The 27259-nt window shown below is 45.7% G+C and overlaps 1 protein-coding gene across 1 annotated transcript in view; it reads left to right on the forward strand.

The window, feature by feature from the left end:
- The window catches only part of AIG1 (androgen induced 1), a 606269-nt gene that overhangs the window by 209098 nt on the left and 369912 nt on the right, over positions 1-27259 (forward strand). Inside the window, exon 2 of the mRNA XM_075339801.1 lies at positions 14629-14784. Within this exon, the coding sequence (XP_075195916.1) occupies positions 14629-14784 (156 nt within the window). The remainder of the gene's footprint in view (positions 1-14628; positions 14785-27259) is intronic.

Raw genomic sequence — 27259 nt, forward strand, 5'->3', positions numbered from 1 at the left:
TATGGATCTTCCAGCAAGACAATGACTCCAAACATACTTTACCCAGAATCAGAATCAAGAATCACTCAGAAGTGGATAGAAGTAAAGCGCTGGAGAGTTCTAAATCCCATTAAACACCTGTGGAGAAATATTAAAATTGCTGTGGGGAGAAGGCACCCTTTAGATATGAGAGAGCTAGAGCAGTTTTCAAAAGAAGAGTGGTCCAAATTCCAGTTGAAAGGTGGAAGAAGCTTGTTGTTGCTTATAGGAAGTGATTCGATTGCAGTTATTTATTCAAAAGGATCTGCACCCAAATATTACATTGACAGAGTCAACAATTTTGTTCAGTCCATTTTTGGAGTTTCTGTGAAACTATGTTGAATTTGAATTTTTTTCTTAATTGTTTGCTGGTTTTATTCCAATACACACAAAGGAAGTAAACGTGTATAACAAAATGTGTAATTGTAATAATTTTCTGGGAGAAATATTTAATTTTCTGGAACAATCTCAATGGTGCAAACACTTTTGACCATTACAGTATGTACAGTGCTGGCCAAAAGTATTGGCACCCCTGCAATTCTGTCAGATAATACTCAGTTTCTTCTTGAAAATTATTGCAACCACAAATTCTTTGGTATTATTATCTTCAATTATTTTGCTTGCAATGAAAAAACACAAAAGAGAATGAAACAAAAATCAAATCATTGATCATTTCACACAAAACTCCAAAAATGGGCCAGACAAAAGTATTGGCACCCTTAGCCTAATACTTGGTTGCACAACCTTTAGCCAAAATAACTGCGAACAACCGCTTCCGGTAACCATCAATGAGTTTCTTACAATGCTCTGCTGGAATTTTAGACCATTCTTCTTTGGCAAACTTCTCCAGGTCCCTGAGATTTGAAGGGTGCCTTCTCCAAACTGCCATTTTGAGATCTCTCCACAGGTGTTCTATGGGATTCAGGTCTGGACTCATTGCTGACCACTTTAGTAGTCTCCAGTGCTTTCTATAAAACCATTTTCCAGTGCTTTTTGAAGTGTGTTTTGGGTCATTGTCCTGCTGGAAGACCCATGACCTCTGAGGAAGACCCAGCTTTCTCACACTGGGCCCTACATTGTGCTGCAAAATTTGTTGGTAGTCTTCAGACTTCATAATGCAATGCACACGGTCAAGCAGTCCAGTGCCAGAGGCAGCAAAGCAACCCCAAAACATCAGGGAACCTTCGCCATGTTTGACTGTAGGGACCGTGTTCTTTTCTTTGAATGCCTCTTTTTTTTTTCCCTGTAAACTCTATGTTGATGGCTTTTCCCAAAAAGCTCTACTTTTGTCGCATCTGAGCAGAGAACATTCTTCCAAATCATTTTAGGCTTTCTCAGGTAAGTTTTGGCAAACTGCAGCCTGGCTTTTTTATGTCTCGGGGTAAGAAGGGGGGTCTTCCTGGGTATCCTACCATACAGTGCTTTTTCATTCAGACGCTGATGGATAGTACGGGTTGACACTGTTGTACCCTCGGACTGCAGGGCAGCTTGAACTTGTTTGGATGTTAGTCGAGGTTCTTTATCCACCATCCGCACAATCTTGCGTTGAAATCTCTCGTCAATTTTTCTTTTCCTTCCACATCTAGGGAGGTTAGCCACAGTGCCATGGGCTTTAAACTTCTTGATGACACAGGAACTTTCAGGTCTTTGGAGATGGACTTGTAGCCTTGAGATTGCTCATGCTTCCTCACAATTTGGATTCTCAAGTCATCAGACTTCTTTGGTCTTCTTTCTTTTCTCCATGCTCAATGTGGTACACACAAGGAAACAGGACAGAGTCAACTTTAATCCATGTCAACTGGCTGCAAGTGTGATTTAGTTATTGCCAACACCTGTTAGGTGCCACAGGTACGTTACAGGTGCTGTTAATTACACAAATTAGAGAAGCATCACATGATTTTTCAAACAGTGCCAATACTTTTGTCCACCCCCTTTTTTATGTTTGGTGTGGAATTATATCCAATTTGGCTTTATCACAATTTTTTTTTTCATTGAAGACAAATTAAATGAAGATAATAATACCAAAGAATTTGTGATTGCAATCATTTTCAAGAAGAAATTGAGTATTATCTGACAGAATTGCAGGGGTGCCAATACTTTTGACCAGCACTGTATGTCTATCTATAGTTCTCTATATATCTATTTCTATATATCTCTGAATTTGGCTTTGTTGCGTTTGCTGAGCCCTGATGTACCAAAACAGCAGAAATCCATAAGTTACTCCATTTTGGAAACAAAACTCCTAGATGAGTTTATTTAGGTGTGTGTTGAGCATTTTTAACCTAAAGGTAATTGATGAAACTTTAGAACATGAAGATGTAAAAAACAAAAATTACATTAAAATTAAAAATTACAGAAAAATTTTGTTTTAGAAGTTTATAATTTATACAAATAGTAAAAGGAGAAAATGGGCCCCATAATTTGTTATGAAATTTGTCCCAAACAGTGTGAAAACTCAGAAAGCTAAGAGCACTATTCAGTTTTTGGAAAACAAATTTGGCCACTTTCTTGCATTTACAGAACCCCTGTGGTGCCAAAAAGCAGAAACACCCACAAGTTCAGCCACTTAGCAAATTATACCTCATAAGGAATTCATCTTGGGGTGTAGTAAGTATTTTTAACCCACAAACTATATCACAGAATCATAGCTCCCAACCATTCAAGATTAAGAGAAATTGTCCCGTTTTGAGCAATGTTGAGGAATAAAACCCCTTAAAGGAAACCTGTCAGTTCCAATATGCACCCAGATCCACGAGCTGTTATGGGTACATATTGCTAATGCCTGCCTAACCGTCCCGGTATACACTAGCACAGATAAAGAGATCATTAGAAAAAGTATTTCCAAAGATCTTTTACCGTATGCTAATGAGCGTGGGGACTAGTTCCCTTTGCCAGTCGGCGCCATTAGCATGTTAGTACGTCCCTGTGGGCATGCTAATGAATGCGCAGCATCACAAGATGATCTCACTCACCTCTCTGCCGCCATCGCGTCCGATGGGGAATTTCGGCTCAGTGCGCATGACCCCGGAGTTTGGGTTATTTTAGTAAAATAGTATTCGTCATTACATAATTTTATAGTATCTTTTTCTACGACTGCAATATGAAAAAAATGAATGGCTAGGTGTTACCACCTGTCAATATGACCTCACATAGTCTAATACTATCCAGTCAATGTTGACAGAGCGAGATTGTTCCTGTGGAAAGAGAAATAATGTCATCCAGTTGTCAAAGTATTTATACATTTTCAGGAATAGTAACACAGTAAAGGTATATTATAGAGTTATGATGAAGTATGATTAAGAATTGTTGCATGGGATATTTAATATGTAAATTGCCTCTTCAGAGAGGAAGAGGACTTGAACTCTAGTGCCACCTATTGGAAATAGCAATTCTAAAAGTCAATATCAACCCTTTAAACGAGACTTGCCATATGACTAAGGGTATATCAGCCAAACCAGAATCTCAATTTGCAGACACCGTGTTTAGAGGTATTGCCCCCCGTTAGTGCAAAGTATGAGATCTGGGTTGGTTAGGTGAAAGGCTAAGACTGGGATCTAAGGGGGAAGTTTTCTCCTTGTGGAGACTGAGACACCTGGTCTGGCATGCCAGTATGAGGAGGCTTAACGCCTTTTATGTTCTTTTGGGAAATGTAATATGCAAATTGCCTCTTCAGAGAGAACGAGAACTTGAACTCTAGTGCCACCTATTGGATATAACAATCATGAAGTCAGTATCAACCCTTTACATGAGCCTTGCCATATGACTAAAGGCCCTGTCACACACACAGATAAATCTGCGGCAGATCTGTGGTTGTAGTGAAATTGTGGACAATCAGTGCCAGGTTTGTGGCTGTGTACAAATTAAACAATATGTCCATGATTTCACTGCAACCACAGATCTGCCAAAGATTTATCTCTGTGTGTGATGGGGCCTTTAAGATATATAAAAGAAACGAGAATCTCAATTTGCAGACACCGTGTTTCATGGTAGTGCCTCTTGTCAGTGAAAAGTATGAGATCTGGAGCATGAGGAGTATGTATGGCATTTAAAGTGCCTCATACTGGCATGCTAGACCTGGTGTGTCTCTCTCCACAAGGAGAAAACTTCCCTCTTAGATGCATGTGATATGTAAGTATTTACTGAAACAGGCTTGTCGGGAATGGAGAAAACTCCTCTTTAAATCAGTTTCATGTTCTCCTTAACCCCTTTATGACCAATGATGCATAGGTACGTAATCTCTGGTGTCTCTGCCTTTGATGTGGACTCACACGCTAAGTCCACATCTTTTCCTGCACATGCTGGCTGATCTGATCAGCCGACATGTGCAGCTAACAAATGCTGGTGGAACAGAGATCCGCCCGCACCTGTTAACCCGTTAGACCATGCTGTCAAACTCTCAGTTGTCATACCAGCGACAGGTCAGATGATGACCATTGTCACTGTAATGACTCAATTCCTGTGAGCGCTGGCTGAGCAATGGCATACGCAGACTAGGATCATTTGTGCTGTGCAGAGCTGTGCATTAGCATGGCTCTGTACCGCACAAGCGATCAGACAGCGCAGGCTTCAAGTGGAGGCTAGTAAAATCAATAAAAAGTGTGGAAAAAAGTCTTAAAAATATGAAAAGAATAAACACCTAAAATCTAAAAGTTCAAATCACCCTTCTTTAGCCCCATTGAAAATAACACAATTATAGTCACCGACAGACTATATAGCCCAACTGACATTAAGGAAACACTAACTATATTCGAGAAATGCAAGCTCACTAATAATTCCAGGCCTGAAGCTCTAGTCTTTGATACCTCCCTGATCTAAAACTCACTAGAATTATATGTTTCTGATCTCGCAAATTTGCTGGACTGTCTACGGAATCCATGTCAGGAAGTTGTTAATTTTATTTGTTGTTTAGTTATGTTTTGCAAAAAGTTAATTCATAAGCAATTGATTTGACCAACAAAATATACTGCTTGATGTATCAACACTAACAAACTGGAGGGTCAAAATATGTGCATTTTCTTAACCTTGTTATTACTATCTATATGTCCTTAAATTTTGTAACGCATGATTTCAAGATTTGTCAACTACAAAACCTAATAAAAATCATTTGAATAGAAAATAACACAATTAAAAAAAATATGCATATTGCATTCATAAATGCCTTATCTAAGTCAAAACGCCAAAGTTATGGCTTTTTGGCTTTTTTTATTGCAACATTGCAATAAAATGTAATAACAGGCGATCAAAACATTGAATCTGCACTACAATGGCATAATTAAATAAAAGAGCCAGAACAATATACAAAAAATAAGCCTTCACACAGCCCCAAATCCGAAAAAATGAGAATGCTTTACGTCTTGGAAAATGGCAAAAAAGCGCAATTCTTTTTTTGACACATTTTGGAACGTATTCTCACCATTTAGATTAAAACTATGTATGTTTGGTATCTACAAACTCGTACTGACCTGGGGAATCATATTGCTTGTTCAGTTTTACCATATAGTGAACATTGTAAATAAAATTACATTTTTTTTGAAATTCCAATTTCTGCACTTGGATGAGAAACTCAAGAGATTTGATGTTCTCTTGCCAATGTCCTGATGAAGGGAGGTGTGTCTCCAGAAACGCGTAGACTTTTACATGTTATTAAAGAAGCATTAATCTCTTCCTGGATCCATTGAGTCCTTGGCGCGGAATTAAGACCCTTCTTCTATCACTCTCTGTTATCAATTTCTGCACTTGGATATTTTTTACCCGTTTGCCAGTACAATCTGTGGCAAAATGAATGGTGTCATTCAGAAGTTCAGTGCAAAAACTAGCTCTCACATGGCTATATGACAGGAAAATAAGAACGTTATGGCTCTTGGAAGAAGGGGGGGGGACAAAAACAGAAAATCACCTGGGAGTGAAGGGCTTAAAAGGAATCTGTCAGTATGATCAACTCTCCTAATATGAGCATGTAGGGATAAGCAAATCGATTTACATAACACTGGTCCTGCAATCACGTCAATAGTCCTTACAGGCCCAGTCACACACAATGACTTACCAGCGATCCCGAAAATGATGCGACCTGATAGGGATCGCTGGTAAGTCGCTGGGAGGTCGCTGGTGAGATATCACACAGTCAGACCTTACCAACAATACAGTAATGATGAGCGACCTGTATAACGATCTCAGCGGTGATGGGACCCTGTTAGGAGGTTGTTGGTAGGCATCAAACACAGCGATGCGTCCTGCCCAGCAGGACATCGTCTTTGAAGAAAATGGTCCGGACCATTCGGCAACGACTAGCGATCTCACAGCAGGGGCCTGATCGCTGGTAGGTGTCACACATAACGAGATTGCTGGCGAGATCATTGCTATGTCACAGAAACTGTGACTCAGCAACGATCTTGTTAGCGATCTCATTGTGTGTGACGGGGCCTTAAGAATCCTGTGAACTGCCTCCTACCTGACAAAATCCCCAGCATGTCTTCTGATTAATCAGCTCACAGTGATCACACAAATCCGAGCCCACAAATCAGAACAGGTGTCAGGGTCAGGGATTCTGTCAGGTAGGACAATGATCGTGTGAAATCATTCGCTCACCTCTACATACAACAAAATGCTGTATTATCGTGCACTTCCTAAAAAACTGCTTGGTACTTTTCACCTGTTAGCCTTTGTAAAAAAAATAATTTGCGGTTAAAACAAAATATTGCAAAATAAGGCAAGTTTTAATTTCATGGACCACTTGTTCTAAATTCTATGGACCACTTGTGAGGTCAAAATACTCCCTAGATAATTTAGCATCTTCCTTGAGATATATAGCTGGGATATACATCATTTTGTACATGGATATGGTGCCCGGATAGGATACCATTCCATATACAAATAAAGAAAAGGAATCCAGAACTCATAAATTAACAAGAGATATGGGTTTTAATGGAAATTGCAATCCTGAAATATGTAACATTTTGGTCAGCAATGCTTTCAGGAAACTTTATGGAATAGCACTAATAGAATAGAGATAGATGCCCAGGCGCACCATGTCTGTAAAGAGCAGTGGAATATGATGGTTAACAAATATAAGCAAGTAAATAAAAACTAATATGTTAGTTAACAAAATTAAACCAAGTAATAAAATTAAATAATAATACATAAATAAAAAGCAATATGTAAAAGCTTAATAAAAACTATATAAAACAAAGTATATAAATTAAAAGTACATAAAGTAAACAAAGTAAATAAATCACTTCAAAAAAAGGACAAGTCCTTAAAAAGTCTAAGCTTAGAAGATTTCAAAAGTCATGAAAAAATATTGTGATATTTAAAAAAAATGATGCCAACATAAAGATGACAGAGTAAATGTTAGTACTAGTATGACTATCTGTATTAAGGGAAGGAAAAATGAATTTACAAATTGCAAATTATTCCAAACTTTCAATTTTTTTAATATAAAAAATATAAACATCAGTCTAAATTTATTACTAACAAAAAGTAGACCAGTGGACATATTTCATTGCAATTTCACCCACAATGATGCACATCCACACCATTTTCTTGTAATGACATTCTCCAAATTTATCAGTTTTATGCTATTTAAAGGGGCATTCCCATCTCCAAGATCCTATCCCAATAATTATATTAGCAAAAACCTCCATTTAGAAATGTAGTATAGTTCTCTTGATTAGCTATGTCTCTTACCTTATGTCCAAGGCATTGTAGTAGTATTCATTATTATGACCACTAACAGCTAACTGTCAACGACAACATCTGCAAAGAGTTTGTATGTTCTCCTTGTGTTTGCGTGGGTTTCCTTTGGTTTCCTCTCCCACACTCCAAAGACATACAGATAGGGAATCTAGATTGTGAGCCCCAATGGGGACAGTGATGATTATGTTTGTAAAGTGCTGTGGAATATGATGGCATTAAAGGGGTCATGGTTATCTTTTTTGTGAAGCGTGACATTTCTAAATTAATTTTGAAAGTCGTTTATTCTAGACAGGTCCAAGTTGTTTTAAAAAAGGCATGATATAAATACATTTATGTTTGAACCCTAATTGTCAACATTCATAAAAAGTTGCAATTTGCTAAAAATCCAATTTTTGACACATTTGTATCTCGCTCATGTATGCGAGTAACACATAAACAATTGTGGGGAACAACATGAACGAAGGTCTTTTTTTTTAGCACAAACTTAGCCAAAATTCTGCCAGATTTGTCTTTATAACTCTTCTACGATATATTTATTTGGGAAAAAGAAACAATTTCAAAAGTCATGATTTAATGGATTCAGTTACTTAAGTCTTCATTTTTATTAACATTTTTATCATGCCTCTGGGTATGGGGAAGTTTAAATCATTTAAGAAAGGTTTGACTAAGACAATAACCATAAAATTAACCATAAAATATTAATAAAGCAGGAGTTTTGTAGAATGGAATAAAAATACCTTAAACAGAATATACATTTTTCTAAAGAATTGATGTTGAAGAACCATGAAAATTATTTTCTAACCCCTTAGCGTCACCACAAGTTCTTGCCTTTGTCAGATCTTTTCTTTTTTCACTTTTCTCCTTTTGCATTTCAGGAGCCATGAATTTTTTAAATTCTTCTGACAACATCGTCATAGCAGGACTTGTTTTCCTCAGAATAAGTTGTATTTTGTCATTGGCATCATTTTAGGGTGCTCATAATTTATTAACAAACTTTTGTTAACTCTTTATGTGAAGTATAAACAAAGCAGCCATTCTGCTTCTGTTTGTCTGCAGTTTAAATGTTGCACTATGTAGTGTGTTGCACACATAAAGTGTCATATAGGTTGAAAAAAGGCTTACGTCCATTTAGTTTAACTTTTCTCCATTAATTATACATTTTTTGTCACTAAATCATTTACAGTGCCTTGCAAAAGTATTCGGCCCCCTTGAATTTTTCACCCTTTTTCCACATTTCAGGCTTCAAACATAAAGATAAAATTTTTAAATTTTATGGTGAAGAATCAACAACAATTGGGACACAGTTGTGAAGGTGAATGATATTTATTGCTTATTTTAATTATTTGTAAAAAATAAATAACTGAAAATTGGGGCGTGCAATATTATTCGGCCCCTTTAAGTTAATACTTTGTAGCGCCACCTTTTCTTATTATTATTATTATTTATTATTATAGCACCATTTATTCCATGGCGCTTTACAAGTGAAAGAGGGTATACGTACAACAATCATTAACAGTACAAGACAGACTGGTATAGGAGGAGAGAGGACCCTGCCCGCGAGGGCTCACAGTCTACAGGGAATGGGTGATGGTACAATAGGTGAGGACAGAGCTGGTTGTGCAGTGGTCTACTGGACTGAGGGCTATTGTAGGTTGTAGGCTTGTTGGAAGAGGTGGGTCTTGAGGTTCCTCTTGAAGCTTTCCACGGTAGTGGAGAGTCTGATGTGCTGAGGTAGAGCGTTCCAGAGTATGGGGGGACCTTTTACTGCGATTACAGCTGCAAGTCGCTTGGGGTATGTCTCTATCAGTTTTGCACATCGAGAGACTGAAATTCTTGCCCATGCTTCCTTTGCAAACAGCTGGAGCTGAGTGAGCTTGGATGGAGAGCGTTTATGAACAGCAGTTTTTAGCTGTTTCCACAGATTCTTGATTGGATTCAGGTCTGGACTTTGACTTGGCCATTCTAACACCTGGATACATTTATTTGTGAATACTTCCATTGTACAGTCATGGCCAAAAGTTTTGAGAATGACACCAAAATTATATTTTCACATGATCTGTTGCCCTCTGGTTTTAATTGTGTTTGTCTGATGTTTACATCACATACAGAAATATAATTGCAATCATATTATGAGTACCAAAAGGTTATATTGACAGTTAGAATGAGTTAATGCAGCAAGTCAATATTTGCAGTGTTGACCCTTCTTCTTCAGGACCTCTGCAATTCTCCCTGGCATGCTCTCAATCAACTTCTGGATGAAATCCTGACTGATAGCTGTCCATTCTTGCATAAGCAATGCTTGCATTTTGCCGGAATTTGTTGGTTTTTGTTTGTCCACCCGTCTCTTGATGATTGCCCACAAGTTCTCAATGGGATTAAGATCTGGGGAGTTTCCAGGCCATGGACCCAAAATCTCTATGTTTTGTTCCATGAGCGATTTAGTGATCACCTTTGCTTTATGGCAAGGTGCTCCATCATGCTGCAAAAGGCATTGTTGGGCGCCAAACTGCTCTTGGACAGTTGGGAGAAGTTGCTCTTGGAGGACATTCTGGTACCATTCTTTATTCATGGCTGTGTTTTTAGGCAAGACTGTGAGTGAGCCGATTCCCTTGGCTGAGAACCAACCCCACACATGAATCGTTTCAGGATGCTTAACAGTTGGCATGAGACAAGACTGGTGGTAGCGCTCACCTCTTCTTCTCCTAATAAGCTGTTTTCCAGATGTCCCAAACAATCGAAAGGGGGATTCATCTGGTAAAATGACTTTACCCCAGTCCTCAGCAGTCCAGTCCCTGTACCTTTTGCAGATTATCAGTCGGCCCTGATGTTTTTTCTGGAGAGAAGTGGCTTCTTTGCTGCCCTCCTTGAAACCAGGCCTTGCTCAAGCAGTCTGCGCCTCACAGTGCGTGCAGAAGCACTCACACCAGCCTGCTGCCATTGCTGAGCTAGCTCAGCACTGCTGGTAGTCCGATCCCACAGCTGAAACAGTTTTAAGATATGGTCCTGGCGTTTGCTGGTCCTTCTTGGGCGCCCTGGAGCCTTTTTGGCAACGATCGAAGCTCTCTCCTTGAAGTTCTTGATGATATGATAGATTGTTGACTGAGGTGCAATCTTTGTAGCTGCAAAACTCTTCCCTGTTAGGCCATTTTTGTGCAGAGCAATGATGGCTGCACGTCTTTCTTTAGAGATAACCATGGTGAACTGAAGAGAAACAATGATACCAAGCACCAGCCTCCTTTTAAAGTGTCCAGTGGTGTCATTCTTACTTAATCATGACTGATCGCCAGCCCTGTCCTCATAAACACCCACACCTGTGTTATTGGAACAATCACTAAAACAATGTTAGCTGCTCCTTTTAAGGCAGGAATGCAATGATGTTGAAATGTGTTTTGGGGGTTAAAGTTCATTTTCTTAGTCAATATTGACTTTGCAAGTAATTGCTGTTAAGCTGATCACTCTTTATGACATTCTGGAGTATATGCAAATTGCCATTAGAAAAACTTAAGCAGTAGACTTTGTAAAAATTAATATTTGTAGCATTCTCAAAACGTTTGGCCATGACTGTAGCTTTTGCTTTATGTTTTGGATCATTGTTTTGTTGAAAGACAAATCTCCATCCCAGTCTCCAGTCTTTTGCAGACTCCAACAGGTTTTCTTCAAGAATGGCCCTGTATTTGGCTCCATCCATCTTCCCATCAATTTTAACCATCTTCACTGTCCCTGCTGAAGAAAAGCAGGCCCAAACTTGATGCTGCCACCACCATGTTTGACAGTGGGGATGGTGTGTTCAGGGTGATGAGCTGTGTTGCTTTTACGCCAAACATATCGTTTGGCATTGTGCCCAAAAAGTTCGATTTTGGTTTAATCTGACCAGAGCATCTTCTTCCACAAACTTTATATGACACTTTTTATGGATATCTTTGAGAAATGGCTTTCTTCTTGCCACTCTTCTATAAAGGCCAGATTTATGCAGTGTACGACTGATTGTTGTCATGTGCACAGACTCTCCCACCTCGGCTGTAGATCTCTACAGTTCATCCAGAGTGATCATGGGCCTCTTGGCTGCATCTCTAATCAGTCTTTTCCTTGTTTGACATGAAATTTTTGAGGGACGGCCGGGTCTTGGTAGATTTGCAGTGGTATGATACTCCTTCCATTTCAATACGATCACTTGCACAGTGCTCCTTGGGACGTTTATATTTTTGGAAATCTTTTTGCACTCAAATCCGGCTTTAAACGTCTCCACAACAGTATCATGGACATGCCTGTTGTGTTCCTTGGTCTTCATGATACTCTCTGCGCTTTAAACAGAACACTGAGACTATCACAGAGCAGGTGCATTTATACGGAGACTTGATTACACACAGGTATCTTATATTTATCATCATCAGTCATTTAGGTCAACATTGGATCATTCAGAGATCCTCAATGAACTTTTGGAGTGAGTTTGCTGCACTGAAAGTAAAGGGGCCGAATAATATTGCACGCCCCAATTTTCACTTTTGTATTTTTTTTACAAAAATTTTAAATAAGCAATAAATATCATTCACCTTCACAATTATGTACCACTTGTTGATTCTTCATCATATTTTTATTTTTTTTATCCTTATGTTTGAAGCCTGAAATGTGGGAAAAGGTTGAAAAATTCAAGGGTGCCGAATACTTTCGCAAGGCACTGCATAACCGACAATGTTATGTGTAATGAGGAAATCATCCAGGTCTTTTTTAAAAGCTGTTATAGTGTCTGCCATTACTACCTCTTGTTGTAGAGTAGTCAGATTCTGAAATTCTCTAACTGTAAAGAACCCTTTCCTATTTAACTGCCGGAATTTCTTTTCTTCCACTCGCAGTGAGTGCCCCCTGGTCCTTAGTATTGTCTTTGGCAGGAATAAGTCATGTGCCAGTCATTTATATTGACCACACATGTATTTATACATATAAATGAGATCTCCTCTGAGACGTCTTTTTTCTAAGCTAAACAAATCCAACTTTTTCAACCTGTCATCATATGGGAGGCCTTCCATTCCTTTCAACTGACTCTGACTTTTAAATATCCTTTTTTAAAATGTGGATTACTCCGTCCTAGGTGCATTACTTTACATTTATCAATATTAAATCTCATTTGCCAAGTGTCTGCCCATTCCAACATCTTATCCAGATCATTTTGTAAGGGTATGTGCGCACGTTGCTTTTTACCTGCTTTTTACCTGCTTTTTTGCTGCTTTTTCTTCTGCGCTGTTTAATGCCAAAATGGATGTGTTCTTCTATTCAAGCAAAGTCTATGGGAATTTGGGTTTCTTGTTCACACTATGTTGTTCAAAATGCTGCCTTTTTGAGGCAGAACTTTGGTCAAAAACTCAGCTTTTCAAAGAAGCAACATGTCAATTGTTTTTGCCATTTGGGTTTTGCACTGCAAAGCTGAGTTTTTGACCAAAGTTCTGCCACAAAAAGGCAGCATTTTGAACAACATAGTGTGAACAAGAAACCCAAATTCCCATAGACTTTGCTTGAATAGAAGAACACATCCATTTTGGCATTAAACAGCGCAGAAGAAAAAGCAGCAAAAAAGCAGGTAAAAAGCAGGTAAAAAGCAACGTGCGCACATGCCCTCATATTGTACTATCAAGGTCAGTTTTTAATATCCTACATAGTTTGCCTGACACTTTATTATCAATTCTATTCACAAGGTGTTAATTTTTTTTCTTTAAGTCAGTATGAATATAATTACTAGTCTCACAAGGGGATTTAAACATGTGATGCTTTGAATGCATTAATAATGGTCCCCAGCATGGCAGAGTCTGATTGGCTCAAGGATATAGCAGATATAGCAGACACAGAGGCCATTGTCAGCTTTCAGTTGGCACAAAAACCCATTGGCACCCTTCGATTGCACAGGTAGCATGAGCCTGGCTGTATATAACAGCTGACTCCTGCTGCAGAAGGCTCAGGCACAATTCTTGTGCCCATGCCATCCATCAGAACTTTACACTTAATTGCCAGAAAGATCATGCAGTCTCGATGTACAGTTCCATCCATTTTTGGGCACAGGTTGAATGAATGTAATGTACTGTTTGAAATGCTGTTGCTGTGCAGTTTTACAAATTGTGTCACCTGGAAGTAAAATAAATATATACAGTGTATTTATATATGGATATATATACAGTGTATATGTATATATATATATATATATATATATATATACTCATATGTGGGGAAAATTTTGTTTTTTCGTGGCTAGAGTAGCAGCCCCCGGTCTTATACTCACCCTCTGGCGTCTTCACCTTTTTACTTTGTCGCTCCAGTCCCGCGGTGGAATCTTGTGACTTCAACTTCTGACTAGGCGGAAGTCAGAAGTTACATCACAAGCTCTCAATGCAACTCTATGAAACCTAGAGTGAGGCCAGAACGAGGTTCTCATAGAGATGTATTGAGTTCTGATCTTTAGCGCTATTCATGAAAAACTGGAGCTGCCGGCAGATCACACACTGCAGAAGACCGTCAGGAGAGGCGCTGATAACAGATGAAGACACCGGAGGGTGAGTATGAGACCGGCGGCAGTGGACTTAGATATAAGCACCACTACAGCAGTAAAATAAAAAATAAATGCTGGAGTGGTGCTTTAATAGTTTATTTTTTTTTATTTATTAATAAAATACAAAGTGAATGAACAAGCGAGAAATCTAAATTAAATCCATATTTTGTGTGGCTGCCTATCATGTTGTATTCACATCTCTCATATTATCCTGTATTCTTTAGGAAAAGCTGCTGTGGACCTAATGTCTTTTGGCAGAATGCCCTTTCTATTCTGGAGTTGCCATGCCTTTCTCCCATAGTGTTTGCATTGTGTTTGTTTATAGCCATCTGAACACAATCTAACACTTCACATTATTAATTGCACTATTGATATTTCCTCTTTAGGTTATCCAGGCCGTCTTCTTTGGTATTTGTGTTCTGTCTGACCTGTCCTGTCTTCTAACAAAAGGCAGTGACAATCTGGAACAAGAACGTCAACTGAAAAAGCTCATCTCCCTCCGAGACTGGATGATGGCCGTCTTAGCATTCCCTGTAGGAGTTGTAAGTACTCTTTACTGGTTAAGGTATTGATATAAAGGGGATTTACTGTTTTTTTTGTAGATCTAAATATATAAAATAGTGTAACTTTAATATCAAAATCAAGTTTTTTACAAATGCATAGAGCGATTCATACATATTACATAATCTAGTTATTAGTTTTAGTGTGTCGTTGTAGTGAATATGGACTATTTTACTTTCCTGACTATAGCTGGTTTAAGGCTCTGTTCACTTCTGAGGTGCAGTTATCATGTTCCCTGTAGCAGTATTTTTCCTATCCCGACAGAAACCACACTGAATCTGATGGACCCAATTATACGTCAGTTGGATCTGTTGGGTGCTGATGATATCTAATGCATCATGAATCTAACAGAAACTGGTGGCTTCCATTATGCACGGAGGCCAGAGAACTTTGCTACCTAAGGCCCCTTTCACACGTCAGTGATTCTGGTACGTTTGTGCTTTTTTTAAAACGTACCAGAATCACTGACATACGCAGACCCATTATAATGAATGGGTCTGCTCACACGTCAGTGATTTTTCACTGCACGTGTCTCCGTGCGGCGTACCCGCGTGTGCGTGATTGCCGCACGGAGACATGTCCATTTTTTTCTGGCATCACTGATGTTCCACGGACCACGCAGTGGTGTGGTCCGTGAAACACGTGCCAGAAAAAAACGTGCTTTTGAAATAAAAATCACTTTTACTCACCCGGCGTCCAGCGATGTCCTCTGCAGCCCGTTCTCCCTGCTGCTTCTGAGCCGGCTCATTATTGTCGCGCATATTCATTATGCGCGACACAGCCGACCCGGAAGCAGCTGCTGCGGGGGTCACCACCGGCCGGATGCTGCACCGCGGGAGCGATCAGCACCATGGACAGCGGGAGCGCGCACAGGTGAGTTGTTTTCTAAGTGCAATCACGGGCCACGGAGAACGGAGCCCGGATTGCACTTAGACAACCCACGTGTGCCGTGAATCATGGCACACGCAGGGACATGTGCGTGTTTTACACGCCAGTGAAAAACGTCACTGTTTTTCACTGACGTGTGAAACGGGCCTAAAAGTGACCCTCCAGTCCAGAATTTGACTACATATTCAATATTCCTGGTGCCCTTCTTTTAACTGATCTTGCCACTTTTCGTCTCAAAATGACTGTTGCTATCTGGGACTTCGTGTCTTTCGTAGAAGGGGGATGGGGCTTGTCTATGAATTTTTAACAATGCCCTCTACACAGAAATCCTTAGCGGCATTTTATAATGGCAGAATGGAGCCCATATATCTTGAGTTAACTATTTAACAAGTGGTCAAATTTCAATTTTGACTGGAGGATTGCATTATTTATTTGTAGATTCATTGTGAATCCATAGAAAATGTTTACATTTTGGAATGTCAAATTTTAAAAATTATTTTAAAGTATTGTCCTCTTTCTGCTCAAATTTCAGAAATACCAAACGCTAATGTGTAGTGCAAAAAAACCCTCTAAATGTCATAGAAATAAAGAAGAGGTGGGCCGCCCACATGCCAGCAGCCGTGCTGCTCGGATCCGGATCTGCGGTATGGCTAGAGGGACTCTACCGGACCCGGGGGTCGCGCGGCCACTTCTAATAAAAGGGGGACATATTTGTATGGATGTTGTTGAGAACTGTCTGTGACGCCACCCACGGTGTGTGGTGAGGTGTAGCACCACCGCTGCTGTTGTTGGACTCCCAGGGTCGATGGGCTGGCAGATGGATGTTAACCCCTCCGTGGGCAGGGATGGATGCCCGGGGCCCAATGTCTCTGTGCAGGGGATGGTAACGGCAGGGGCCGGCGCACCCGGTCAGGCCGGGGATGTTACTCACGGTTGAATAAATCACACAAGTCCTTTGGTAAACCAAGATGATGGTGGCCGGCTCTCGCGGCCGGGGGTGTATTTCTGGTCCCACACCTGGGCCGGTGGTCAATGCCCCTTCCCTCTGCACTTTGTGTTTTTTGTGATGGACTTCCTGGCGTGTAACGCGGGAGTCCACTCCCTGTCCTTTGGTTGGGAGCCGTGCCCGTCTGACGCTGACCCGTGGGATCTACCGGGCACTGGCGGATGCCCTATCCCTCTCGGTGGGGGGTTGTCTACTTCGGGACTTAGGTTGAGACAGGACCTAAATTCCTGCCCTCAATTGGTTAATTAGCTAGGCCGTTGGTGCCGGTCCTGGTTTCAGGGTCCAAGTACCCCCTTTGTGCACGGTTTCCGGGTCGGGTCTCCGGTGTCGGTACCGACGAGCTACAACGCTGCCCTGGTCCACCTCGGATCTTTGGCAGCCGTCTTCCCATCTCCTGCTGGCACTGACCACTGTCTGCCACCTAGCCAGTATGCTGGGGCTCCAACCCCGACGCCTGTCAACTTCAACTTCTCACTTCAACTCCTAAACTTTTTCTGACTGTTTTCCCGCCCCGGGCTCTCCAGACCCATAGGTGGGCATTTTCCTTCCGCCTGGTCCCACCCACTGGTGTGTCTGTCCTTCCCTGAGGGGGTGACTAGGATTTTGCCGGCTGATTTAACCCTGTGTGGGAGAGGTGTTATGCGGGGGCCTGTACTGTGTGACTACCTGGTTTTGACAGGGCGTCACAGATACAAAAGAATATGTTGCTTTTGTGACGCCCTGGCAAAACCAGGTAGTCACAGTTAGGCCCCCTGCACAACACCGTTCCCCATTAGGAAACACACAGCTAACCAGAAAACCCTAGTCATCCCCCCCTAGGGAAAGATAGACACACCAGTGGGTGTGACCAGGCGGTTGGAACACGCCCACCCAGGGGTCTAGACATCCCAGGGCGGGAAAACAAGGCAGTTAAGCTTTGAGTTCAGTTTGGAGAGGAGTGTGGGCTGGAACTAAGGGTAGCTCCAGCAGTGAAATCCAAGTTGAACGGTACCAGGGTTGAAGCCCTGGTGCCACTGGCTAGGAGGCAGACGGTAGTCTCCGTCAGCAGGAGATGGGAAGACGGCTCAGCAGAACCGAGGTGGACCGGGACAGGGTTGTAGCCCGCTGGTACTGACGTGGGGAACCGACCCGGGAACCGTAGCACACAGGGAGGTACTCGGACCCTGAAGCCAGAAACCGGAAACAAGCGGACTGGTTAATTAACCGATTGAGGCCAGGACTAGAGGTTCTGTCGCACCCAAAGTCCCTCATAGAAGACAACAGCCCACCGATTAGGGATAAGAGGTCACCGCCAGGGCCCATAGATCCCACGGGCTAGCGTCTGCGGGTACGGCTCATTAGGCCACATCCAGCCGGGAGCGGACTCCTACGTTTCAACTGGGAAGTCATTTCTACTTAAAAGCAGTGCAGGAAAAGGATACAGACCCCCAGCCGGGTGGGGGACCTGAACACAACCGGCCGCAGCACCGGCCACCATCACCTTGGTTTACCAGCGACTTGTGTGTTTTACTAACTGTGAGTACACCAGCACCCCCTGCGGTTGCCATCCCCTGCACGCTTCCATCAACCGGGTCCCGGGGCCACCATCCCTGCCCACGGAGAGGTTAACAACTTGCTGCACAACATCTCCCCCGGGTGCCCCGTAACATCAGCGGTGGTGTCCCACCTCACCACACACCATGGGTGGCGTCACGAACTTAATACAGCCCGGCCCATACATATACGTCCCCCTCATTTATTCGGCGTGTCCGCAAGACCCCCAGGTCCAGAGACCCTCGAGCCACCTCCCCTGAAGGCTCGGACCCGAGCAGCCCCGGCTGCTGGCATGGAGGCGGCACACTTCCATCTGTACCTTTGTTGAATGGTGTCAGACGTATATGTGCATAGAAGAAAACTGTGGGTGCTGCATTTAGGTGACATGTTTAAACCATAAGCACATGAAATTAAGTTTTCCTGTGTATGACATTTTAAACAGTGTGTGCTTGTGTATGTGTGTGTGTGTATACATGTATGTGTGTGTTTGTGTATATATGCAATATATGTATGTATGTGTATATTATGTATACAGTGGCAAGTAAAGGATTTCAGGCTCCATATCTTCCCATTTATCCCAGCTTTGATTACATTCATTTTATAGAGAATCATATTGGCTATCTCATATGTAAAATAAACTTACAAGTATTTAGATTATGATTAGTTATGCAGATAATTATCATGTCACTCCATTGTTACTGTTTTGCTTCTTGTGTTTGAAAAATCTCTTTCTTCCTTTATACTATAAATTACAATCTGTTCTCACATTCCCTAATAGCTCAGTGTGTTATTAGGTTGATTCCCAAGCGAAATTCACTAATTTGAAATGAGGAGCAGCCATGAAAAAGATTTACCAAGAAAAAATTAACATCATGAAGCTCATTGATAGCAGTCTCTCGGACAAGAAAATTCCAGAACTACATCATGTGAGGGCTATGACAGTTTGTGAATAAGAAATGAAATCGATCCATTTAAAAGCCAAAAGGTGGACATCCCAAAAAAATATCGGCGTCAACAAGTCGACTCATCACCAGCTCTATCATTTCTGGCACAACAAATATTGCAGTAGAAGTGGCTCATATGTTTTGTAATAGTGAGATCACAGAGGCTCATGGAAGCACCGTGTGACGCATGTTACACAATTCTGGAATGGTGCCCCGAAAAAAGATGAAAAAGCCTAAATTTCAATATTACCATAAGACGCGCTGGCTCGAGTTTGGAAAAATGTATTAACCCCTTTACGACTGCCGATACGCCTTTTAACGGCGACATATTAGGGTACTTTTTCCGATCCGCCGCTTTTTAACGGCGGTCGGAAAAAAGGGTCTAGCGCCCCCCAGAGTCGGAAAATTTCCGGGGTCTCAGCTGCCGGGGGTAGCTGAGACCCTGGAGATTACGGTTCAGGCCGGTTTTTTCATTTAAAGGTACGGTGATCGCCGTTATTAACCGAATAACGGCAAGCATGTGTCAGGGCCAGGTGGACGGGCAGACCCAGGAGGTGGATCCACTGGGCCGAACTCCTAGATGGTGGTAAGGGGTCCGGTAGCTGGAGCACTATAGGCAGCAGAACAGTCCGTGCACACGAGTATAACGGAGAAGTCCCTGGGACCACGGAGTCACTGGTGGTAGTCCGGGTGACGCAGCTCAGGTTCGGAAGCCGAGAAGATGTCAGGCGGGGTCCGGAACCTTTGGAGCGAGATTACAGGTCACCGCAGGGATCCGAGATGGTATGGACTGTCAGGATGGCAGATGGACAGCGTTCGGGGTTCGGGATTCGGTCAGGACCGGATGGCGAGGCAGGCACGGCTCTACAAGAGAGATAGGTGAGTATATACACAGAGACACCAGGAGACCTGACTCCTAGCTTAAGAAACACGAAGATCAGGCCCCGCCCCCTTGGACATTAAACCCCTTTATACCCTGTACCTGTTTTGCATCATTTCCTGTTAATGGACGCTGGCCCTTTAAGAAAGGGTCAATGACCGCGCGCGCGCCCTAATGCGCATGCGCGCGGCCCGAGTGCCAGAAGCCAGAGCAGGAAGCTGCGAGGAGGAAGCAGCAGGGCCAGGCTGGGGCTGTGAAGCCGACGGACGCCAGGTGCGGGGACCAGGACGCTGGGGACGCGCCGGCAAAGGGTGCTGGAGAGCGGGGAGCGGCGGTGACCGGACCAAGGAACCGGGAAGCGAGGCGGGGGAGCCGGGGAGCGTGACAGGTGAGCCGGAGGGCAGCACAGGGGACCCGGGGAGCGTGACAGTACCCCCCCCCCACTCCCCCCTCCCCGCAACCGGGACAGGAAGGCACGGATCAGCGGAGTACCCACATTCTCCCTGGGCTCCCAGGACCTATCCTCAGGACCATACCCTGCCCAGTCCACCAGGAAGAACTGTCGACCCCGTACGGTCTTCATGGCCACGATATCCCTTACCGCATAGATGTCGTCATTGGCAATAGGTGGAGGAGCCGAACTGGCAGCAGCGGAGAAGGGACCCAGGACAACCGGCTTGAGCAGGGAGACGTGGAATGAGTTGGGTATCCTCATCGTGGCCGGGAGCTGTAGCTTGTAGGAGACCTCATTGATCTTGTTGAGGACTTTAAACGGCCCGATGTAGCGAGGACCCAGCTTGTAGGATGGTATCTTCAATCGGACGTACTTGGATGCAAGCCAGACTAGATCTCCAGGAGAGAAACACGGAGGGTCCAGACGTCTCTTGTCTGCGTGTCTTTTCATCCACAGGGAAGCACGCCCAAGGGACGCCTTGACAGAGTCCCAAATGGTTGCAAAGTCACGGGCTACAGTATCAGCAGCAGGGACATCCGAAGAAGGGGATACAGGCAATGGGACGGAGGGCTGAAGTCCGTAAACGACATGGAAGGGAGAGCTGGAGGACGACTCACTGATGTGGTGGTTATGGGAGAATTCAGCCCAAGGAAGAAGCGTGGACCAGTCGTCGTGATGGGCGTTGACATAGTGACGTAAGAAAGAGGTCAAGATTTGATTGACCCTCTCCACTTGGCCATTAGACTGAGGATGGTATGCAGATGAAAAGTCCAGAGTCACTCCCAGATGTTTGCAGAGAGCCCTCCAGAAGCGGGAGGTGAACTGAGTTCCTCTATCGGATACGATGTGTGATGGAAAGCCATGCAAGCGGAAGATGTGATGTATATAGGCGTCCACGAGTTCCTGAGCAGAGGGCAATCCAGCCATAGGGACGAAATGAGCCATTTTAGAGAACCGATCCACCACGACCCATATGACTGTGTGTCCGGAGGACAATGGCAAGTCCGTAATAAAGTCCATCGCTATGTGTTGCCACGGAACTGAAGGTATCGGCAGAGGCAGAAGACGGCCATATGGCAGGTGTTTGGGCGTCTTGCTCCTGGCACAAGAGGAGCAGGCAGAGACAAAAGCAGCGACGTCCGTGCGAAGGGATGGCCACCAGTAATGACGTACAATCTCACTCCATGTTCTCTTCTGACCAGCATGACCGGCTGTTTTCGAGGCATGACCCCAGTGTAACACTTTTTGCCTGTCTGTCTCAGAGACGTAGGTCTTCCCGGGCGGTATCTGGGCCAGGGTGACAGGGGCCACCGGAATGATTTTGCTAGGACAGATGATGGGTTGGGTAGTCTCCTCCTCCTGCTCCATGGGCATGAAAGACCTGGACAAGGCATCAGCGCGTACATTCTTGTCCGCGGGTCGGAAATGGAGCTGGAAATCAAACCTGGCAAAGAATAAGGACCACCTGGCTTGCCGTGGGTTCAGTCGCTGAGCGGACCGTAGGTATTCCAGGTTCTTGTGGTCCGTGTAAATAATCACGGGGTACACTGCTCCTTCCAGAAGGTAGTGCCATTCCTCCAGAGCCAGTTTGACTGCCAAGAGCTCTCGGTCACCGATGGTGTAGTTGCGTTCAGGCGCTGAGAAGCTCTTGGAGAAGAATCCGCAAGTCACCATCTTCCCGGAGGAGGACTTCTGCATGAGCACTGCTTCGGCTCCTGAGGAGGAGGCATCCACCTCCAAGGTGAACTGGCGGTTTAACTCCGGACGGTGGAGTACAGGAGAGGAGGCAAATGCCCGCTTCAGAGAGCCAAACGCGGCGTCGGCCGCAGGTGACCAGTCCTTTGGATTAGCCTCCTTCTTGGTTAAAGCGGAGAGAGGAGCAGTCAGAGCCGAGAAGTGAGGGATGAACTGGTGGTAGTAGTTGGCGAATCCCAGGAAGCGTTGGATTGCCTTCAGTCCAGAAGGAGGAGGCCAGTTGAGAATGGAGGAGACCTTCTTTGGATCCATCTGCAGTCCGGTATCAGAGATGATGTACCCCAGGAAGGGGAGAGAAGACTGCTCAAAGACACACTTCTCATACTTCGCGTACAGACGATTCTCTCTCAGTCTTTGTAGAACCAGCTGTACGTTCTCTCTGTGGGTCTGGAGGTCCGGAGAGAAGACAAGGATGTCATCCAGATACACTACCACACAGACGTAAAGAAGGTCCCGGAAAACGTCGTTCACCAGTTCTTGAAAGACGGCTGGGGCGTTACACAGGCCGAAGGGCATCACGCAGTATTCATAGTGCCCATCGCGCGTATTGAACGCGGTCTTCCATTCATCCCCAGAGCGGATGCGTACCAGATTGTAAGCACCCCGAAGATCCAGCTTGGTGAACACACGAGGTCCTCTAAGCCAGTCAAACAATTCGGGGATGAGCGGCAGAGGGTACTTGTTTTTTACGGTGATTTGATTCAAACCCCGGTAGTCTATGCATGGGCGTAAGTCGCCCTCTTTCTTCTTGACGAAGAAGAAACCTGCTCCAGCCGGAGAGGAGGATCTCCGAATGAATCCCCTTGCCAGGCTCTCTGTGATGTAAGTAGACATGGCCCTTGTTTCGGCTGGAGACAATGGATATATCCGTCCTCGAGGTGGTGTTGTTCCAGGGAGCAGGTCGATGGCACAATCGTAAGGACGATGTGGCGGAAGTACCTCGGATTCCTTTTTATCAAAGACGTCTGCAAAGGACCAATAGGCCGAGGGCAGCCCCGGTAGGTTCTCTGGAACCGGAGGTCGTCGGATGGGTTGTATGGTCTTCAGGCACTTCTCATGGCACGAAGAGCCCCATCGGGTGATTTCGCCAGTGCCCCAGCTGACTGATGGTTCGTGTGTCCGCAACCAGGGAAGTCCCAGCAGGATTTGATGGGACATGTGTGGGAGGACGTAGAGAGCGATGTTCTCGGTGTGCAGGGCACCGATACGCAGTTCCACCGGCTTGGTGATCCAGGAGATGGTGTCAGAGAGGGGTCTCCCATCCACAGAGGCAATCACGAGGGGCTTGTCGAGTGGAGTAACAGGCACCTGGTACTTGTCCACCGTGGCCTGCTGGGTGAAATTGCCTGCTGCCCCGGAATCGAGGTATGCCTCAGCCGTGAACCGCGTCTCTCCCGTTGTCACTTGCACAGTCCACGTAACCGGGTCTGAGAGAGTCCCAGCACCTAGGGTGGCCTCTCCTACCAACCCTAGGCTTTGGAGTTTCCCGGCCTCTCTGGACAGGAGCGTAGCAGGTGTGTGCCCTCTCCGCAGTAAAAGCAGAGGCCCTTGGCGAGCCGCTCAGCTCGACGTTGTTCAGACTGCCGCACTCTGTCGATCTGCATGGGCTCGTGGACGGGGACCCCAGCTGTCGAAGACTGAAGTACGGCGGGCTTCTGCGGAGGAGAGGAATGCCGTACCGGACGTCTCTCACGGGACACTTCCTTGGATCGCTCCTGAAAGCGAATGTCCACTCGAGTCGCTAGGGCGATCAGGGCATCCAGGGTGGTCGGTACGTCACGACCCGCCAGCTCATCTTTAATTCGCCCCGAGAGTCCTTCCCAGAAGGCGGCGGTTAGGGCCTCGTTGTTCCACCCGAGTTCCGAAGCCAAGGTGTGAAACCGGATTGCGTATTGGCCCACCGTCAGAGTCCCCTGACGTAGCCGGAGAAGAGACGAAGCAGACGCGGAGGCGCGTCCGGGCTCATCAAAGGTGCCACGGAATGCCTGCAGGAAGTCCTGGATGTTCGTGGTCACAGGATCCCCCTTCTCCCACAAGGGGTTCATCCACGCCAGTGCCTCACCCTCTAGATGGGACATGATGAAGGCGACCTTGGCTTGGTCAGAGGCAAACAAATGCGGCAGCTGCGTGAAATGGAGGGAGCATTGGTTTAAGAATCCCCTGCAGGTCTTGGGGTCTCCGGCGTACCGGGGTGGTGAGGCCAAACGAAGTCTGGAAGTATCTGAAGACGTCGCCACGGGAGCTGGAGCCGTGGCTTGATTAGTGGAGGCCCGGGATGCTGAAGACGTAACTGCCGCTTGTAGCGTGTTCAGGCGGGCGTCCACAGAAGACATAAATTGCAGCATGCGGGTCTGAGTCTCACGCTGGCGTGTGAGTTCCTCCTGTACGGCTGCTAGTGCTGCAGCGGGATCCATGGCCTGATCTTACTGTCAGGGCCAGGTGGACGGGCAGACTCAGGAGGTGGATCCACTGGGCCGAACTCCTAGATGGTGGTAAGGGGTCCGGTAGCTGGAGCACTATAGGCAGCAGAACAGTCCGTGCACACGAGTATAACGGAGAAGTCCCTGGGACCACGGAGTCACTGGTGGTAGTCCGGGTGACGCAGCTCAGGTTCGGAAGCCGAGAAGATGTCAGGCGGGGTCCGGAACCTTTGGAGCGAGATGACAGGTCACCGCAGGGATCCGAGATGGTATGGACTGTCAGGATGGCAGATGGACAGCGTTCGGGGTTCGGGATTCGGTCAGGACCGGATGGCGAGGCAGGCACGGCTCTACAAGAGAGATAGGTGAGTATATACACAGAGACACCAGGAGACCTGACTCCTAGCTTAAGAAACACGAAGATCAGGCCCCGCCCCCTTGGACATTAAACCCCTTTATACCCTGTACCTGTTTTGCATCATTTCCTGTTAATGGACGCTGGCCCTTTAAGAAAGGGTCAATGACCGCGCGCGCGCCCTAATGCGCATGCGCGCGGCCCGAGTGCCAGAAGCCAGAGCAGGAAGCTGCGAGGAGGAAGCAGCAGGGCCAGGCTGGGGCTGTGAAGCCGACGGACGCCGGGTGCGGGGACCAGGACGCTGGGGACGCGCCGGCAAAGGGTGCTGGAGAGCGGGGAGCGGCGGTGACCGGACCAAGGAACCGGGAAGCGAGGCGGGGGAGCCGGGGAGCGTGACAGGTGATCCGGAGGGCAGCACAGGGGACCCGGGGAGCGTGACAGTACCCCCCCCCCCCCCACTCCCCCCTCCCCGCAACCGGGACAGGAAGGCACGGATCAGCGGAGTACCCACATTCTCCCTGGGCTCCCAGGACCTATCCTCAGGACCATACCCTGCCCAGTCCACCAGGAAGAACTGTCGACCCCGTACGGTCTTCATGGCCACGATATCCCTTACCGCATAGATGTCGTCATTGGCAATAGGTGGAGGAGCCGAACTGGCAGCAGCGGAGAAGGGACCCAGGACAACCGGCTTGAGCAGGGAGACGTGGAATGAGTTGGGTATCCTCATCGTGGCCGGGAGCTGTAGCTTGTAGGAGACCTCATTGATCTTGTTGAGGACTTTAAACGGCCCGATGTAGCGAGGACCCAGCTTGTAGGATGGTATCTTCAATCGGACGTACTTGGATGCAAGCCAGACTAGATCTCCAGGAGAGAAACACGGAGGGTCCAGACGTCTCTTGTCTGCGTGTCTTTTCATCCACAGGGAAGCACGCCCAAGGGACGCCTTGACAGAGTCCCAAATGGTTGCAAAGTCACGGGCTACAGTATCAGCAGCAGGGACATCCGAAGAAGGGGATACAGGCAATGGGACGGAGGGCTGAAGTCCGTAAACGACATGGAAGGGAGAGCTGGAGGACGACTCACTGATGTGGTGGTTATGGGAGAATTCAGCCCAAGGAAGAAGCGTGGACTAGTCGTCGTGATGGGCGTTGACATAGTGACGTAAGAAAGAGGTCAAGATTTGATTGACCCTCTCCACTTGGCCATTAGACTGAGGATGGTATGCAGATGAAAAGTCCAGAGTCACTCCCAGATGTTTGCAGAGAGCCCTCCAGAAGCGGGAGGTGAACTGAGTTCCTCTATCGGATACGATGTGTGATGGAAAGCCATGCAAGCGGAAGATGTGATGTATATAGGCGTCCGCGAGTTCCTGAGCAGAGGGCAATCCAGCCATAGGGACGAAATGAGCCATTTTAGAGAACCGATCCACCACGACCCATATGACTGTGTGTCCGGAGGACAATGGCAAGTCCGTAATAAAGTCCATCGCTATGTGTTGCCACGGAACTGAAGGTATCGGCAGAGGCAGAAGACGGCCATATGGCAGGTGTTTGGGCGTCTTGCTCCTGGCACAAGAGGAGCAGGCAGAGACAAAAGCAGCGACGTCCGTGCGAAGGGATGGCCACCAGTAATGACGTACAATCTCACTCCATGTTCTCTTCTGACCAGCATGACCGGCTGTTTTCGAGGCATGACCCCAGTGTAACACTTTTTGCCTGTCTGTCTCAGAGACGTAGGTCTTCCCGGGCGGTATCTGGGCCAGGGTGACAGGGGCCACCGGAATGATTTTGCTAGGACAGATGATGGGTTGGGTAGTCTCCTCCTCCTGCTCCATGGGCATGAAAGACCTGGACAAGGCATCAGCGCGTACATTCTTGTCCGCGGGTCGGAAATGGAGCTGGAAATCAAACCTGGCAAAGAATAAGGACCACCTGGCTTGCCGTGGGTTCAGTCGCTGAGCGGACCGTAGGTATTCCAGGTTCTTGTGGTCCGTGTAAATAATCACGGGGTACACTGCTCCTTCCAGAAGGTAGTGCCATTCCTCCAGAGCCAGTTTGACTGCCAAGAGCTCTCGGTCACCGATGGTGTAGTTGCGTTCAGGCGCTGAGAAGCTCTTGGAGAAGAATCCGCAAGTCACCATCTTCCCGGAGGAGGACTTCTGCATGAGCACTGCTTCGGCTCCTGAGGAGGAGGCATCCACCTCCAAGGTGAACTGGCG

This window comes from Anomaloglossus baeobatrachus, chromosome 3 (assembly GCF_048569485.1).
Source record: "Anomaloglossus baeobatrachus isolate aAnoBae1 chromosome 3, aAnoBae1.hap1, whole genome shotgun sequence".
Classification (NCBI taxonomy): domain Eukaryota; kingdom Metazoa; phylum Chordata; class Amphibia; order Anura; family Aromobatidae; genus Anomaloglossus; species Anomaloglossus baeobatrachus.